At 40.8% G+C, this 19,952-nt stretch overlaps 1 protein-coding gene across 1 annotated transcript in view; it reads left to right on the plus strand.

Moving 5' to 3' along the window:
* The window catches only part of LOC139750944 (uncharacterized), a 45,070-nt gene extending 25,869 nt beyond the window's left edge, over positions 1–19,201 (plus strand). Inside the window, exons 6-9 of the mRNA XM_071665867.1 lie at positions 1,876–2,110; positions 3,046–3,164; positions 5,643–5,778; positions 15,701–19,201. Of these exons, the coding sequence (XP_071521968.1) occupies positions 1,876–2,110; positions 3,046–3,164; positions 5,643–5,778; positions 15,701–15,778 (568 nt within the window). The 3' untranslated portion in view covers positions 15,779–19,201. The remainder of the gene's footprint in view (positions 1–1,875; positions 2,111–3,045; positions 3,165–5,642; positions 5,779–15,700) is intronic.
* Positions 19,202–19,952: the final 751 nt, after the last annotated feature.

Raw genomic sequence — 19,952 nt, forward strand, 5'->3', positions numbered from 1 at the left:
AATATCAAAGCAACCGACCTTATCACCACTCACCCTGAAGTGTCAAAACGCTCTACCTATGCGCCACCCCACCCTAAAGTGTCAAGGCACAATACCTATACACCATCCACTCTCAAGTGTGAGGACACCATAACCAACGCATCAATCACCCTTAGGTATCAAGACACCTTACCTGAACATCACCTGCTCTTCAATATCAACACAAACTTCCTGAAAACACAAGCCCTTGTATCAATACACCCACCATAGGCATCACCTGCCCCCTGTTAAGATACCTACCCTAAGCTTCGTCTTTCCTTATCATCACCATACTTAGCATGAACATCACCCTGTAGTAGTGTTATCACACCCACACTGAGTATCAGTTAGCACAGCCTAAAGCATCACCCAGCCTTCACTCTCAACATACTAAGCCATCATCATCAACATAACTACCTGAGCATCACTCAGCCTTCATTCTCAACATACCCAACCATCACCATCAACATAAATGCACTGAGCACCACCCTACTTTCACTCTCAACATACCCAGCCATCACTATCTCCATAACTATCTCGAGCATCATCTGACCTTCACTGTCAACATACCCAGCCATTACTATCAACATAACTGCCCTTATCCAAAGCATTATCCACCCTAGAACATCACACACCCTTCATCACCTTATCAGAGTCAACATTGTAATCAAGAACACAATCCATCAAAAAGTGGTGGTCATTTACTCCTTCCGTGTTAACATTATTACACTGAGAACCATCAGGCTTTTACTGTCAACATTCCTATCAGGAGTAGTACCCTTCCGTCAGTGTCAACACGATTTGTCTGAGTTTCATATGGCCTTCAGTGTCAACATAACCAACCAGAACATCAACTCATCAAACCTGCTCAGAATATCTATCCACATTTCAGTATTATCGTACCACTTCCATGTCAGCATCACTTCTGTAGATATTCCTATCGTCAGCATCAGTTACTTTACAGTGATCAACATCCTCAACCTGAAAATTACGCATGTGCCCTTCCCTGTCTACACAGCATCACAAGCCTTTCTCTCGACACACCAATGGTAAGACTAAACGTATTCTAATGTCAGTACCTACCGCGGTAGGTGAGGCGTTGCCCGACCTTCAGTGTCAACACATCCACCTTGAGCATCATTGCCCTTCTGTGTATACAGACTCACTCTGTGTATCACCCATTCTTCACTCTCTGTATGCCCACTGTACATGTCATCTACCTCTCAGTATCAACAAACTTACCCTCGCCATCATCCGCCCAAGTGTGTTAAAATATTCATTTTGAAGTTCATTGTTTGCACATCAATACTAGGCTTCAACTGTACAGTGATGTCCACACTGACCTTCAGTGTCAGATTAACCAGCTTGATCATATATTGTCCTTGGACGTCACCATACTCATCCTGATCTTCAACAGTGTCAACACTGCCGACCTGGGCATCACTTGTCTTTCCGTGTCTCCAAACGTACAAGCCCTACACATCAACCACCTTTCTGTGTCAGCTTACCCACCCTGATCACCACTTGTCTTCCACTGTAAACAAACTCACTTGAAAATCAGGCATCCTTCAACTTCAGAAAGCCCACCTTAAGAATTCTCTGCTCTTGAATGTGAACATGTTCACCTTGAACATCATCAGCTCTTTCGTGTCAACACATCCTCTCAGAGAACTACCTACCCTTTGGTTTCAACACACCAAGCGTGGATATCATCCACTCATTAGTGTCAATACACCTCAAAACACTACCTATCCTTTGGTTTCAAGACACCAAACCTGGAAATCATCCGGTCACCAGTGCCAACATACATATCTAAGCACTCACTGTCTAACTCACACACTCGATACTCTACCACAGATACCCAAGTCTGACATGGGACTCGCTCTACCAAGCTGGTGTGTCACAGTTGCATCCGCACATCCACATCATGATGACACCCGACCACTACTATGGTTTCTACGAGCACCTCCGTTCCGCTGGCCAACGATACTACGATGCCACCGGCAGGAACTACTTCGCCACCCTGCTGGAAATCCACACCGCTCTGGGCCTAACTGTCCACTACGGCAGAGCTGTGGCCTTCCCCACAATAGTGAGTGGCAATGATTTTCGTCCGTAGGAAAATTTAACGCTGTACTTTTATACTCACGTGCTATGTGGGCTTATGACAGGGAAATTTGAAGTATAGTATTCAACACTATGTATTCTCAGAGTAATCTGCATAGACACTGAGGCTTTGTGGGTGATTGATAGATACTGCCCGAAGTTATTCAAACCATCCCATATAAATGATATCTACCTCAACGTTTTTACTTAGTCTTCACTTAGTGTCTATAGTATCTAAAGTTTTCCAACCTGGTATTTATTCTGCCTGACTAGGCTTAATATATGCTTAATTTATTCTCTCCCCACAGTCTGGTGTCTCTTCTGTTTTGATCGTAACCCGATATCTACAGTATCAATCCTCCCCTACTTCCTCCTGTTGTTCCTAACACTTCCAATCTTCATTCCGTTACTCTAATATTTACCTTCTCAATCTGACGTCCGAAGTAATTACCATCTCGCTGGTGTTCCCTATATTTCAATCGGTCTTCACTTTGGCGTCTATAGAATTTACCTCTTTCTTAACTGACTTCGCTCAAGTGTTTACAATATGCATCTTTCCTCACTTTAGTGTATCTGTTAAACTCTGTCCTCATTCCAGTGCCAACATCCACTCTATCCTCACTCAGGCATTTCCTTTTTAACTGAGTCTTGACTCTGGTCGCTACAGCATAATACATCACTTCCAGGTCTGACGTATCCTCCACTGGACTGGATCTTCACTCTGATACCTGTGATATTTACGCTCTTATCACCCGTGTGTTTCCTGAGTTTAATTTCTATCATCCATATGACCACCAGTTCTATACTTTTGCTGCACTTTATTGTTTACAGCAACGGCTACCATGTCATCACTGCAGGATGTTCCTTCTCTTTCCTCTTGTGTTTGCTCCAGTTACCATATCTTTAATGTCTATTATCCAGGCTGGAAAGGCGGACATGGAAATAATGTTTCTCAGTGAGGCGCCCGGGGAAGATTTATACCGCCTCATCTTCTTCTCTATAGCTGCCTACCACGACACCTACACTCAGCTTTGTAAAGGGTAAGTAAAGGCTAACACCACAGCTACACCAGATTTGTCAGCGTGGATGTATTCATACGTCCAGCTGTGTTTAGGACAAGTGGAAGATTTGCCATCACAGGCAATCAACTCTGCTCTGAATTTCTATAATAAACACTCATCCCTACCATGGGTGGGTGTAGGAATTCCAGCACAGCACTATTAAAGTTAAGATTACGGCTGCCACCGCAGCACCGAGTACATTTTATTGAAAGCAGTTTCCGAAGCCTCTCACTCCGGTTGTCCAAGTCAATAATGCCTTAGACGAAGGGAGTAAAAGGCCATCTAACAATATTTTTCAATACCACCAGAGCAATTAAGAAAAACGGCCTTCAGTCCTTCAGGGTCAGCAAATGGCTACCACTGTAGACCCAGTCGTATTAGGGTCAACGAAACGGTGTCGCTGCAGGCGCTCAAAACTCCGTATAGGGTCTGGGTTCACCTTACACCGATCACTGATATTATTCCTGCATGAAGCAGCGAAATTATTAGGCACCCCTGTGGATGGGGGCGGAAAAGACTATATGGAGTGCACAGATAATCAAGGAGCTGTGCCTTTATGTCACAAGCAAGACAATACACAGTGCACAGATAATCAAGGAGCTGTGCCTTAATGATCACAAGCAAGACAATACACAGTGCACAGATAATCAAGGAGCTATGCCTCAGTGATCACAAGCAAGACAATACACAGTGCACAGATAATCAAGGAGCTGTGCCTTAATGATCACAAGCAAGACAATACACAGTGCACAGATAATCAAGGAGCTATGCCTCAGTGATCACAAGCAAGACAATACACAGTGCACAGATAATCAAGGAGCTGTGCCTTAATGATCACAAGCAAGACAATACACAGTGCACAGATAATCAAGGAGCTATGCCTCAGTGATCACAAGCAAGACAATACACAGTGCACAGATAATCAAGGAGCTGTGCCTTTATGATCACAAGCAAGACAATACACAGTGCAGAGATAATCAAGGAGCTGTGCCTTAATGATCACAAGCAAGACAATACACAGTCCACAGATAATCAAGGAGCTATGCCTCAGTGATCACTTGCAAGACAATACACAGTGCACAGATAATAAAGGAGCTGTGCCTCAGTGATCACATGCAAGACAATACACAGTGCACAGATAATCAAGGAGCTGTGCCTCAGTGATCACATGCAAAACAATACACAGTGCACAGATGATCAAGAAGTTGTAACGGTTGTGCGGAGGAGGGTGGATGTGTTGGAAATTAAATGTTTGAGGACAATGTGTGGTGTGAGGTGGTTTGATCGAGTAAGTAATGGAAGGGTAAGAGAGATGTGTGGTAATAAAAAGAGTGTGGTTGAGAGAACAGAAGAGGGTGTATTGAAATGTTTTGGTCACATGGAGAGAATGAGTGAGGAAAGATTGACAAGGAGGATATATGTGTCAGAGGTGGAGGGAACAAGGAGAAGCGGGAGACCATATTGAAGGGGGAACGATGGAGTGCAAAGGGGTGAATGTGTTGTTGATTAGTTAGTACGGATGAGATGGGAAAGTTTTGGGTAGCGGGAGGCTATAGTCATGAATGAGATGGGGAAGTCTTGGGCAGTGGAGGTTTAGAGCCATGAATGAGATGGGAAAGTCTTGGGAAGTGGAGGTTTAGAGCCATGGATGAGATGGGAAATTCGTGAGGAGTTTCAGAAATAGAACAAAGAAGAAAGTGGATTTTTGAGTAATCAAAAGTAACCACCCAACACGGGGTTGATAAAGGCAGTCGTTACTATACGAAACTCCGATTGGACATGAGAAAATGAAACAGACTTAAAGAACGCCGAAGAATGCTGAAGTAAGGAAATCACTGATAATAATAAAAAAAAAAAAGGACATAGTGCAGAACCTTGAGCGATACCGTTGTTGATTGGGAAAGAGAGACGGATTAACCCATCAGCAATGAAGACCATGGACCGACCAATGAGGATGACGAAACAAAGTCAGGGAGGGAAGACAAGGCCGATGCTACTGCCCAACACAGTCGGAATTATTCGGTATGGACATAAGGTTTACCATCAAAGGTTATCAGTTCACGCATTCATCTCTTTGAGCTGTGAGTAAGAGGTAAAAGGCCCCCCCAGCTTTCCAATGATACATGACACGAATAGAGCTACTGGTATATACATTAACCTCTGTTAAATATGAGAGCAGAGCAACCAACATAAACTCGTATCTACTTGGGGCTGAGGGAAATGATACTGCCACCAAGAGTCACCTCTGTTGATACAAAGGAAACACAACGTTTTGTAGGTTAAGCGTCCACCTACTGCCACAGCTACTTGATCTTGTTTGAGTCTCGAGCAACCATTACAAACTTATAGTACAGAACTAACAATACAAACACTCAGCTTTGTAGGGGACGAGTGTACTTGGTAAACACTGAGGTATGTTAGGGGTAAATGCACTACAAGAGTGTGTATCATGTTCAGGTTTTCGGCTTCGTACCCGGCGGAGGGCGACTCAGGGGCCGCTAGGCTCGGTCGCATTCCAGTGATAGCCAGACTCATCTCCCGAGGCGACTGCACCTCTCCAAGAACAGACTACACCTCTTACGAGATCTTCCTGGTAAGCAACTATTACACCTTTTTTAAGTGTTGGAGGATGGTAAGGGGCGGTCCAGATATTATAGGGGTTATGGTAAGCTAAACAGTTTGTGCGCGCTATTGCGTACCACTAGGATGCTCTAGGCTCAGTAAGTGACGTCATTAAGTAGCCAAGTAGATGAACTGCACGTCTTTAGTTAGCCAGAGAGAGTGGATGAGAGTAGAAGAAGGTGTGTTGAAATGGTTTGGACATGTGAAGAGAATGAGTGAGGAAAGGTTGACAAAGAGGACATATGTGTCAGAGGTGGAGGGAACAATGACAAGCGGGTCACCAAACTGGAGGTGGAAGGATGGAGTGAAAAAGATTTTGAGCGATCGGAGACAGAACATACAGGAGGGTGAGAGGCGTGCAAGGAATGGAGTGAATTGGAACGATGTGGTCTACCGGTGTCGACGTGCTCTGGTTGGATTGAACCAGGGCATGTGAAACGTTTGGGGTAAACCATGGAAAAGTCTGTGGGGCCTGGATGTGGATAAGGAGCTGCGGTTTCGGTGCGTTACACATGACAGCTGGAGACTGAGTGTGAATTATATTCGTATTCATGTTTGTACAGTAAGGTTCTGTAAAATGATAATTGCTGGTAATGTGAGCCTGATGGGATTTTACCAGCGTAGACCCCGTTGATCATGGATGTTACAAGAAAGGTATTCGATTACTTATAATCGAATTTCAATTACCCTATTAAGAGCAATCATAACCGAACTGATAGCGTTCCCAACCACCATGCAAAAGTCCTTGGTTCGAGTCCTTGCTGTTGGAGAGTATAATGTGTTCTGTGAAAGTGCGTGTTCATATGCACTATGATCCTGTTCATATACCTCCACGTTTACCGGTAAGGTTCTGTAAAATGCTCGCTGCTGATAATGTGAGCCTGGTGGGATTTAACCGGTGTAGACCCCGTAACTCAGAGAGGTGAGACGAAGGGTATTTGATTACTTGAAGACAAACAGTCATTTTCCCATAAGAGGCGATCATAGCCGAGTGGTTAGCGTTCCCAACTACCACGCAAAGGTTTCGAGTCTGTTCGAGTCTTTTCTGTTAGTGGGATTTATTTGTTCTTGGAAAGTGCCCGTCCATATGCAATATATATATATATATATATATATATATATATATATATATATATATATATATATATATATATATATATATATATATATATACACGTTGATAACCACGAGGAAAATGAAATACGATGGGTGCAGTTTCGTGTAATGATCACATCGTCAGGGGAGATAAAAGAATGAGATAGAAGACTTAGTTTATATACAAAGAAGACGCTGAGTTCAGACTCTGTTCGTAAACCAGTGTCTCCGGTTTGCGGTGTCGGGTTTGGCATCATGCCCGTCATAGAATTCTATTGTGTGGATAAGACAGGGAACCATCTAAAAATTCTGCCCTCGACAAAACTATCCAGTTTGTATAGACCTTCACTAATATTAGTTTTCCAATTCTTTGTGTATTTGATACGAGAAAATTCAGTGACATTTCTCTTGGTTGAGGAGTTACAGATGATCACTTTATCAGCATCACTCCAATCAATACGATGGTCATAATTTTCCATATCATTAATCAAGGAATTTTATTCTTGTCCTGTTCTTATACTACATATATTTTGCTTAAGTCTAACTTTAGGATCCTTGCCAGTCAGCCTGATATAAAACATGTTACTGCTTTTACAAGGTATTCTGTAGATTCCTGATGATGTCTCGGTCAAGGCGAAAGCTTGATTGAAATAGATGGATAACTTTGGACAACTGGTGTTTGATCACCCACCTAATGGCAGAATAATGAGAATATTAGAGAACGTAAGAAAGAAGATTAATAACTCTGAATATGCTGTCTTTTTCAATTACACAAATATATATTCATTTTTTATTATTATACTTTGTCGCTGTCTCCCGCGTTAGCGAGGTAGCGCAAGGAAGCTTTTCTAAGTATTTTCACATACATTCTTCAAAGCAAACACCCGATCCACACATCCTCTACCACTTCTGAAACCACACTGCTCTTCCCCAGTCTGATGCTCTATACATGCCTTCACCCTCTCAATCAATACCCTCCCATATAATTTCCCTGGAATACATTAACTATATATATATATATCCACTCCTAGATATCTGGGAGTGGATCTGGCAGCGGATGGAACCATGGAAGCGGAAGTGGATCATAGGGTGGGGGAGGGGGCGAAAATCCTGGGGGCCTTGAAGAATGTGTGGAAGTCGAGAACATTATCTCGGAAAGCAAAAATGGGTATGTTTGAAGGAATAGTGGTTCCAACAATGTTGTATGGTTGCGAGGCGTGGGCTATGGATAGAGTTGTGCGCAGGAGGATGGATGTGCTGGAAATGAGATGTTTGAGGACAATGTGTGGTGTGAAGTGGTTTGATCGAGTGAGTAACGTAAGGGTAAGAGAGATGTGTGGAAATAAAAAGAGCGTGGTTGAGAGAGCAGAAGAGGGTGTTTTGAAGTGGTTTGGGCACATGGAGAGGATGAGTGAGGAAAGATTGACCAAGAGGATATATGTGTCGGAGGTGGAGGGAACAAGGAGAAGAGGGAGACCAAATTGGAGGTGGAAAGATGGAGTGAAAAAGATTTTGTGTGATCGGGGCCTGAACATGCAGGAGGGTGAAAGGAGGGCAAGGAATAGAGTGAATTGGAGCGATGTGGTATACCGGGGTTGACGTGCTGTCAGTGGATTGAAGCAGGGCATGTGAAGCGTCTGGGGTAAACCATGGAAAGCTGGGTAGGTATGTATATTTGCGTGTGTGGACGTATGTCTATACATGTGTATGGGGGGGGGGGCATTTCTTTCGTCTGTTTCCTTGCGCTACCTCGCAAACGCGGGAGACAGCGACAAAGTTTTTTTTTTTTTTTTTTTTTTTTTTTTTTTTTTTTTTTTATACTTTGTCGCTGTCGCGACAAAGTATAATAAAAAAATAAAAAAAAAAATATATATATATATATATATATATATATATATATATATATATATATATATTTGAATGGCACGTTTCTTCTATCTTGGAGGAGGCTTTTCGGATTACAAGAGAGAAGAAACGTACCTTTCAAATGGCTATACCGACATATTGGAAGAAGCGGATGTTGGACTATTGCTATAATGGATTAAGGAATGAACGCAATAGGCTACAAATGACACTAAATTGTAAGATGGACCATCTTATCAAAAACAGCGACTGGACTAAGAACACAAACTCTTCTTTTGTGATAAACCTGTCCAATAAACAGCTAGATAAGGATTCCTTGTGTTTTAGGCTATGGATTAAGTTTTGTGTGCTCTAACAGGGAAGCCAGCTGTGTTGATGTCATAGTCTTTTTGCAATTTAGAGAAATACAGTAATTTAACTAATGATGAAATTGATGTCTGTAAGGGTTAAGTGTATGCCAGTTTGTCAAAACCAGTGGAACCTAATTGCCCTAAAAGATTCATAATAGCTATTGACACCTTAAAGAAAAGACAATGATATACATATTACTAAAGCGGATAAGGCTAACACTGTTGTGATTTTGGACAATAGTGATTATTTATCTAAGATGAATTATCTTTTTAATGATGACACAACATATTCTAAACTCAATAAGAATCCTCTAGAAGCAGTTAATTCCCATTTCAATAAAGAACTGAACTTGTTGTTGAAAGGTAATGATTCTCTTGTCAAGTCTGTCATGTTTGTCCCTTCATTGCCATATATGTATGGACTTATTAAAACATAAAATTTTCCAGCAAGACCTATAGTGAGTTCAGTAGGCTCCATCACATATAAATTGTCTAAATGGTTAGTTTCTTTATAAGCCCTTTAGTGGGTAAGGTATCAAATTCTAATATCATGAACAATGTAGATTTAGTCAACAAGCTAAACAATATCAATGTTAATTTTGATTTCAAACTTGTTAGCTTTGATGTTACCACACTTTTCACAAAAGTTCCAGTTGATGACCTTTTAGAATATTTATTTGATGTCTTGGATGATATTCATTTACCTGTTTCAAAGTCTGTTTTCACTGAACTGATAAAATTATGTATAAAAGACTGTGTATTTTAATTCAATGGAGTCTATTATGCTCAAAAATTTGGTATGGCAATGGATAACCCTCTCTCACCTGTAGTAATTTATCTTTATATCGAATTTTTGAAACAATTACTAAAGGATATCTTACCTTCTAATGCAATTTGGTTTAGGTATGTAGATGATGTTCTTTGTGTTTGGCCAACAAATGAAAATTTACAAATATTTCTCCCCATACTTGAAAATTTAGTACCTTTCATCAAATTTACTGTATAAAATGAAAATGATGGTATGTTATCCTTTTTAGATTGCATGATCCATAGGCAAGGAAACAAGTTTAAGTTTAGCATATACAGAAAGCCTACCAATGTATGCTCATATATCCATTATTACTCAACATGACAGAGTTCAGTTATCATCATTTCAATCTATGTTCCTTAGGGCACTATATATTTGCAGTCCAGAGTTTATTGATGATGAGTTTGAGAAGATATATTCTATTGGATCTAAGTTTAAGTACCCTAGATCTTTCATTGATAAATTCCTTAAGTTAGCAAAGAAATGATTTTATAGAGTTGAGCCCAAACCTTCCATTGACACCAAGAATCTTGTAAAGTTCCCTCTTAATAATGATTTTACTTTACTTCCCATGTTCCTTAAATCCTTTAATGTAAATGTTGCCTTCAGCAACAATGATACTATAAAGAATATCTAAATCAGGAATTCACCAGAAAATTCTCCTGGATGGATCTATAAAGTGCCACGTAGAAATTGTGATAAGTTTTATGTTGGGCAGACTGGTAAGATCTTTCTGTTAGACTTCAGCAGTAAACATATAGTATAAGAACGGGAGAAGAATCAAATGCCTTGTTTAATCACGTTAAAAACTGTGATCATTGTATTGACTGGAGTGATGCCATCTCAATTATTAACTCTAACTCTGTTACCACGAGAAATGTCATTGAATCTCCCATTATCAAATACACAAAGAATTATAATCTTAATATTAGTGATGGTCTATACAAATTGGATAATTCTATTGTTGATAAAATTTGTAAAATGATAAGTTTATGATACGCTCGTTGTCTATCTTGGACAATCTCAAGTTTACCAAATGGCGTCCTAGCTACGTCTCTTCGTTGTATATCAAATGACTGTTATATTTCTCTCTTGTGTCTCCCCTGATGATGTGATTATTGCACGAAAGTGCACTTGGGAACTTATCGTGTTTCATTTTCCCCGTGGACTCCTAGGAATATACTTGATCACGCGCAAAATTGTGATTCTTTTCCGATATATATATATATATATATATATATATATATATATATATATATATATATATATATATATATATATATATATATATATATAAATATATATATATATATATATATATATATATATATATATATATATATATATATATATATATATATATATATATTTTTTTTTTTATACTTTGTCGCTGTCTCCCGCGTTTGCGAGGTAGCGCAAGGAAACAGACGAAAGAAATGGCCCCCCCCCCCCCATACACATGTACATACACACGTCCACACACGCAAATATACATACCTACACCGCTTTCCATGGTTTACCCCAGACGCTTCACATGCCTTGCTTCAATCCACTGACAGCACGTCAACCCCTGTATACCACATGACTCCAATTCACTCTATTTCTTGCCCTCCTTTCACCCTCCTGCATGTTCAGGCCCCGATCACACAAAATCTTTTTCACTCCATCTTTCCACCTCCAATTTGGTCTCCCTCTTCTCCTCGTTCCCTCCACCTCCGACACATATATCCTCTTGGTCAATCTCTCCTCACTCATTCTCTCCATGTGCCCAAACCATTTCAAAACACCCTCTTCTGCTCTCTCAACCACGCTCTTTTTATTTCCACACATCTCTCTTACCCTTACGTTACTTACTCGCTCAAACCACCTCACACCACACATTGTCCTCAAACATCTCATTTCCAGCACATCCATCCTCCTGCGCACATCTCTATCCATAGCCCACGCCTCGCAACCATACAGCATTGTTGGTACCACTATTCCCTCAAACATACCCATTTTTGCTTTCCGAGATAATGTTCTCGACTTCCACACATTTTTCAAGGCTCCCAAAATTTTCGCCCCCTCCCCCACCCTATGATCCACTTCCGCTTCCATGGTTCCATCCGCTGACAGATCCACTCCCAGATATCTAAAACACTTCACTTCCTCCAGTTTTTCTCCATTCAAACTCACCTCCCAATTGACTTGACCCTCACCCCTACTGTACCTAATAACCTTGCTCTTATTCACATTTACTCTCAACTTTCTTCTTCCACACACTTTACCAAACTCAGTCACCAGCTTCTGCAGTTTCTCACATGAATCAGCCACCAGCGCTGTATCATCAGCGAACAACAACTGACTCACTTCCCAAGCTCTCTCATCCCCAACAGACTTCATACTTGCCCCTCTTTCCAGGACTCTTGCATTTACCTCCTTTACAACCCCATCCATAAACAAATTAAACAACCATGGAGACATCACACACCCCTGCCGCAAACCTACATTCACTGAGAACCAATCACTTTCCTCTCTTCCTACACGTACACATGCCTTACATCCTCGATAAAAACTTTTCACTGCTTCTAACAACTTGTCTCCCACACCATATATTCTTAATACCTTCCACAGAGCATCTCTATCAACTCTATCATATGCCTTCTCCAGATCCATAAATGCTACATACAAATCCCTTTGCTTTTCTAAGTATTTCTCACATACATTCTTCAAAGCAAACACCTGATCCACACATCCTCTACCACTTCTGAAACCGCACTGCTCTTCCCCAATCTGATGCTCTGTACATGCCTTCACCCTCTCAATCAATACCCTCCCATATAATTTACCAGGAATACTCAACAAACTTATACCTCTGTAATTTGAGCACTCACTCTTATCCCCTTTGCCTTTGTACAATGGCACTATGCACGCATTCCGCCAATCCTCAGGCACCTCACCATGAGTCATACATACATTAAATAACCTTACCAACCAGTCAACAATACAGTCACCCCCTTTCTTAATAAATTCCACTGCAATACCATCCAAACCTGCTGCCTTGCCGGCTTTCATCTTCCGCAAAGCTTTTACTACCTCTTCTCTGTTTACCAAATCATTTTCCCTAACCCTCTCACTTTGCACACCACCTCGACCAAAACACCCTATATCTGCCACTCTGTCATCAGACACATTCAACAAACCTTCAAAATACTCATTCCATCTCCTTCTCACATCACCGCTACTTGTTATCACCTCCCCATTTACGCCCTTCACTGAAGTTCCCATTTGCTCCCTTGTCTTACGCACCCTATTTACCTCCTTCCAGAACATCTTTTTATTCTCCCTAAAATTTACTGATAGTCTCTCACCCCAACTCTCATTTGCCCTTTTTTTCACCTCTTGCACCTTTCTCTTGACCTCCTGTCTCTTTCTTTTATACTTCTCCCACTCAATTGCATTTTTTCCCTGCAAAAATCGTCCAAATGCCTCTCTCTTCTCTTTCACTAATACTCTTACTTCTTCATCCCACCACACACTACCCTTTCTAAACAGCCCACCTCCCACTCTTCTCATGCCACAAGCATCTTTTGCGCAATCCATCACTGATTCCCTAAATACATCCCATTCCTCCCCGACTCCCCTTACTTCCATTGTTCTCACCTTTTTCCATTCTGTACACAGTCTCTCCTGGTACTTCCCCACACAGGTCTCCTTCCCAAGCTCACTTACTCTCACCACCTTCTTCACCCCAACATTCACTCCTCTTTTCTGAAAACCCATACTAATCTTCACCTTAGCCTCCACAAGATAATGATCAGACATCCCTCCAGTTGCACCTCTCAGCACATTAACATCCAAAAGTCTCTCTTTCGCACGCCTGTCAATTAACACGTAATCCAATAACGCTCTCTGGCCATCTCTCCTACTTACATAAGTATACTTATGTATATCTCGCTTTTTAAACCAGGTATTCCCAATCATCAGTCCTTTTTCAGCACATAAATCTACAAGCTCTTCACCATTTCCATTTACAACACTGAACACCCCATGCATACCAATTATTCCCTCAACTGCCACATTACTCACCTTTGCATTCAAATCACCCATCACTATAACCCGGTCTCGTGCATCAAAACCGCTAACACACTCATTTAGCTGCTCCCAAAACACTTGCCTCTCATGATCTTTCTTCTCATGCCCAGGTGCATATGCACCAATAATCACCCACCTCTCTCCATCAACTTTCAATTTTACCCATATTAATCGAGAATTTACTTTCTTACATTCTATCACATACTCCCACAACTCCTGTTTCAGGAGTATTGCTACTCCTTCCCTTGCTCTTGTCCTCTCACTAACCCCTGACTTCACTCCCCAGACATTTCCAAACCACTCTTCCCCTTTACCCTTGAGCTTCGTTTCACTCAGAGCCAAAACATCCAGGTTCCTTTCCTCAAACATACTACCTATCTCTCCCTTTTTCACATCTTGGTTACATCCACACACATTTAGGCACCCCACTCTGAGCCTTCGAGGAGGATGATCACTCCCCGCGTGACTCCTTCTTCTGTTTCCCATTTTAGAAAGTTAATACAAGGAGGGGAGGATTTCCGGCCCCCCGCTCCCGTCCCCTCTAGTCGCTTTCTACGACACGCGAGGAATACGTGGGAAGTATTCTTTCACCCCTATCCCCAGGGATAATATACATATATATATACATATACACACACACACACACACACACACATATGCACATACACACACACACACACACATACATATATATACATATATATATATATATATATATATATATATATATATATATATATATATATATATATATATATAGTTAATGAGATGGCCTTGATTTGAGCATTTGGCTATCGTGCTGCCTTAGATGAAATAAGATAAAAAGAAATAAAAAGAAATGTAGTTTTCAAGTAGCCAAAATTTCATCCTGCTGCCACTTTACTTTGACTCAAATATGAAGAACCGTCTTCAGGCAGCGTGGAAGCTTTTGATCCTCCTATTGTCAACAGCCTCTTAAGATGTCTGGAGAAGCCTTGCGGTAGACATGCACGTCAAAGTGGTCTCATCATTTGTAGGCTGTGCTGATGTAACTTAAGACACGTCTTCAGGTAACTAGGTTACTACCACATTGGAAATGATCCCACATATGGGATCAGTTTTCAGCCACAGCTCACGATGCAATATGGAATTGTGGTTCCATAGTTACAGGAACAATCAGTTTACCATATTCCCTACCAGAAATATCAACATATTGGCAGATGATAGTGTAAGTGTGCACGTAACTGAATATAAGTGATAATAAGGATGATTTATATGAGATGGTGAAGGTTAGCATCAAATCATCTCTTCCCTCATTAATATATATGCTGGACAGCACCCACTTCAATACAATGTTAGATAAGCTTTGGTTTTACCACGTAACTAGTAACAGAAAATATCAGTGGCATCTTTATAGCTAAAAAGCAAATATTGATTCCTACTCACGTGAAATGCTACTACAGTAAAGAAGGTTGTTGTTATTGATAAACTTCATGATTACTTCTGATTATCAGAATTCTTCACCTCGCATAACATGACAAGCATGCAGTGACTGAGCCTGTACCGATATTTTTATGTAAACCCCATTCGTAAACAGTAAATAAACCTTTTGCCTATAAAGACACATATGACAAGAAGTTACCCATGTTTAAATCTCTATTGTCAAAACCATAATGAAAGCAAGTAAGATCATTCTCTTCTTTTTCTTTCTTTTTTTTTTCCAGTTTGTGGACAGATATCAAGACCCTTGGAACGTTGCACAAGCCATCAGGACAGCTATTGAGAAACATGATAAGGCGTAGTCATAACGTTGGTCTGCTTGTGGTCTTATACGAGAAACATCTGAAGGTCGCAGGCATAAAATGAAAGGAAAGTTAGTATCTTCAAGATAATGCCAAAACCACAAGGCTATAGCTAGATTCAGTGCAACTTGTACAACAAAAAACACCATATTTTTGCACCTGCAATATCTGGTTGGCCAGCTGCTGCCGGGCCCAACTGAATGTAATCATTTCTCGTCGTCCCCTCAGCTCCTCCGTCCTCTGCTTGGATTATACACTTTTCTTGTGTACTTTTTAATATAATCTTAATAGTTAAGTCACTCCCACAATCTTAGTATAGACCTTTTCCATTTTTCATTTTTCCTCAAATTTACTATTTTCAGTGGAAAGCATAAACTTGAGCTCCACAGCTGGCAAGTAATCATAATGTAATCACGATTACAATTACTCCGGGTTTGGAGACAATTGTGATTATGATTCCTCAAAAAAATAGAATCGATTCCAATGACTGCTACTTCTGATTACGACAATATCATGTCTGCAACGTAGTACTGAACGAAGGTATAGGTAATCATTACGAGAGCAAAACATAATGACGTGTGACAAGTATTAACTATTATACGTAATTTGCTGTTATCTACAGTTTAGAAATACTTTGGCACATGACATCAAATTTCTCCTCCGTCTGCCTCTCTCTCTCTCTCTCTCTCTCTCTCTCTCTCTCTCTCTCTCTCTCTCTCTCTCTCTTGTCATGTTCATGCATGTTTCTCTCTTCATTTGGAAACTTTGAAATGCTGCTACCAATTCGAAGGATAAGAATGATAGGGAGTTGATCTCTCTACGACAGGTTGACTTTAACTAATGAGAAACTTGATTACAGTTTACGTAATCCTCGAAATTGTAATCCTTTTCACCTTGATCATCCATAATAACCAGCTAGTATATGCCTGTGTACGCAGTGACCACTATCACTGCAACAACCTCACCAACACGACACACTGTAGCAGTTATTTCATCACTGTTGCATCCTCTTCATTTGTCCAACAACTTTTGCAGTGCCCCATACACCTAATGAGCTTCCCACACTGTCAGTTACAAGCTCATCATCATGGCTCAATAGATTAAATGATATGGTTGATCGCCCGGGTCACTGTAGCGGTGTGTTCGTTTGAGCTTTAACACTGAACCACTCTCAGGTGTTCCTTGTGAATAAATAGCAGTCATGACCCCAGCTGATTATCCCTATGGAAGCCAAGTTTTAAGGGAACTGCAAGTAATATTTTGAAATCTGCATTTCCTAGAGTGCTGGAGCTTGAAGAAAAGTAAACCCCATTTGCCATTAGAACCTCAGCCTTTCCTGTATGATAACTTGTATCAAATAACATCTCTAACTTTGTGTTTATTGATTTCTCAATTGGCCTGAGTATCTAAATTTATCAATCGTTTTCGTGAGGTCGTCAATCACTAAGTGAAATTGTGTTAGATGTTAAAAACAGAGCGGTGGTCACGAGCGAGTCAAAATTATCCTTGTTGGTTAATAATTGGTAAGATTATTATTACAATCCATTATTACAAGTCCTGACTCACTTGGAAATGAGATTCACCGTAACATTTTTAAATCTACTTCACTCTACTATAACAATTCAACTTTGTTATAGGAATCTACCGTACGTACGCCTAAGAGACAATGTGGAAAGCTTGGTCAGTTGTTCTATTAACATGCAATCCATTATGATACATTTGGCCTACCCGAGACAAGTGCATCATTGCACAGTAGTGTGAACATATCATAGCCATAATCATGGTATATTGTTGCATACAGCAGGGTCAAATACAGTCTCCCTATTCAAGGTTAATGGTAGGTAATAAGGTTTATTCTTGATAAAGGTGAATTAAAAGTAAACAACATCCAAATAGTTTGTCTAACAGCAAACAAGTTAAAAAGCTAAAATTTCTGATAAGGAAAGGCCAGAGTGGTCCATCCTTCAAATCCGTCAACAGCAATTGCTCAGCAATTTTACTATTTTTCTTCATAGACTTACATTTTCTTCCTTACCACTGACAAACAATGGGTAAAACCATCTTATTAGTAAGTGTAGAACAGTAGTACAGTGTGAGGATTGAAATATTCAAGCTCAAATATTTGTAGCTCAAGCGAGAAAAGTACAGCACTCTGAGCAGTTGAGGGAAGTGGGGTATATAGAGGAACACACGATCTACCGCTCTATGTCTCAAGATAATATAGGCCATAAGAGAATGGAAACTGCTGAGGGGGGTATTGGTGTGGGGGTATGAGGCGCACCGCACGATTTCCAACACTATTCCCACCTGCAATAGAGTTTAAATAGCCATAGCTAAAAAAAAGAAGAAAAAAAAAAACAGTTGCCAGCTTGCCTATTAACACTGACGCCTCCAGTGATAATCAGTTGGTGGATGGAGTGGAAAAATTAGTTTTGAATAATCAAAATATTTACAAAGTCTTTCCTTACACAATAGTATGCTGTAATGCCATTACCAGAGGAAAATATTACAGCAATTTCTCTTTGGATCATAAAATGTTGATTTGGGGAAAAAAATTGACGTAGGCAGGTGTCGGCCAATGACAGCAATGCTAAAATGAAACTCCAACATACAGGAGTGTTCGTAGCAGCAGCCAGACAACTTAGTATGATTTTCCCCGTGTTTACTTTCTTAGTCGCGAGTCCAGCCACCATTCTCGATCACAGCCCTTGATCTGTCTGGCATACAGGACACATGGTTGTGGACGAGGTGAGGTTGGCTCCTGAACAGTTCCCATTGATGACTAGTGTAGGCCAAAAGTTCCTCTGGTGTCCGCTCCCTCTCTGGCTCACAGCAGATGACGATATTTGCCCAAATATTGTCATTGGGGATCATATCGCAACCCATGCTTGGCCACTGGAGCAACTGCAGGTCCTCTCTGCCAGCAAACCATCGCTGAACAGCCCTGGCCGTGTGGATGGAGCAGCGGTCGTTTAGAAAGAGGATGGGGTTGGCAGGGAATGGAAAGTTCCGCTCCTGGAGTGAGGGGAGGAAAAATATCCCGCGAAATATTAATATATTTTGCTGCAGTAAACCTGTCGCCTTCAGTCCCAGTTAGGCCTGCCATACGATACAGGGAAATCCACCCCCACACGTTCGCTGCCACATGCCCACTCCTGGCTTCTCGTACCTGCACAAAAATACAGATGGTGTAATAGTTCACATCTTGTTTCACTGCAGTGTTTCAAGGTTTTATTAAACAGCTAAAGTTAGTTAACTTTAATCAAAATTCTTATTACAAGTATTTTTTTCCTTTTCAATTAACCTGACTTAAATTGATATACAATAAGGAAGGACTTTGAACATATACTTTTTGTATTTTTATATATCATTGCCGTTTCGCAGAATGACATGTACGAAAATAAATGATCAGATAAATGAAAAGCATCATAGTCACTATCCTCCTCCATCATTAGTTCACATTAGTCTTAATATTGAAGCAGACCAGACTCGTTCTTATGATGGTTAAGGAAAGTAAAACAAATATCCATACTATCTTAGTATGAAGTTTGTATGTGTTCATGCATTCCAGTATTATATAAATCATACTTATGCTTATCTTGTATTACTGCGTCTTCTTAAGTGTATTTTGCCTTGGTTGTTGCTGGTAAAAGTCTTATCAGTGAAGACCATACGGGACCACATCTTCTGCCACATACTGGCGAGCAAAGGCGAGGAGGCCAGCCTGGTGTTGGTAGGTTAGGCGGGCACAACAGGACCCCTGTGGTGAACTCCCCTGGGCCTCGTGTAAGCTCCACCGGATAGTCTTCGCTGACACCTGGCAGCCGCAGGTCCTCGCGGCTCCTGACTGCGTTGCTGAAGGGGTTGTCCTGCACTGCATGTAGTATGTTCTCGTCTTCCTGGCGGATGGTCAGCCGTGGTTTCCTTTCTATAATAAGATCAAAAGCATGGAAACTCATAACCTATAACTCATGATAGAACAGAGGAGATAAAAGCTTTACTACTTACCAGAATCATAACACTATATACAGTGATGATTACATTCGAACTATGTCCAGCTTACCAAGGTCTGTTAAATCACCAGTTTCCTCGTTCCCTCTGATTCACTTTGCCGCCGTGGAAGGGGAGAGGCATAGTCGCTGGGCGATGATGACCCAAATGGAGAGCTTGAGCA

The sequence above is a fragment of the Panulirus ornatus genome, chromosome 10 (assembly GCF_036320965.1).
Source record: "Panulirus ornatus isolate Po-2019 chromosome 10, ASM3632096v1, whole genome shotgun sequence".
NCBI lineage: Eukaryota > Metazoa > Arthropoda > Malacostraca > Decapoda > Palinuridae > Panulirus > Panulirus ornatus.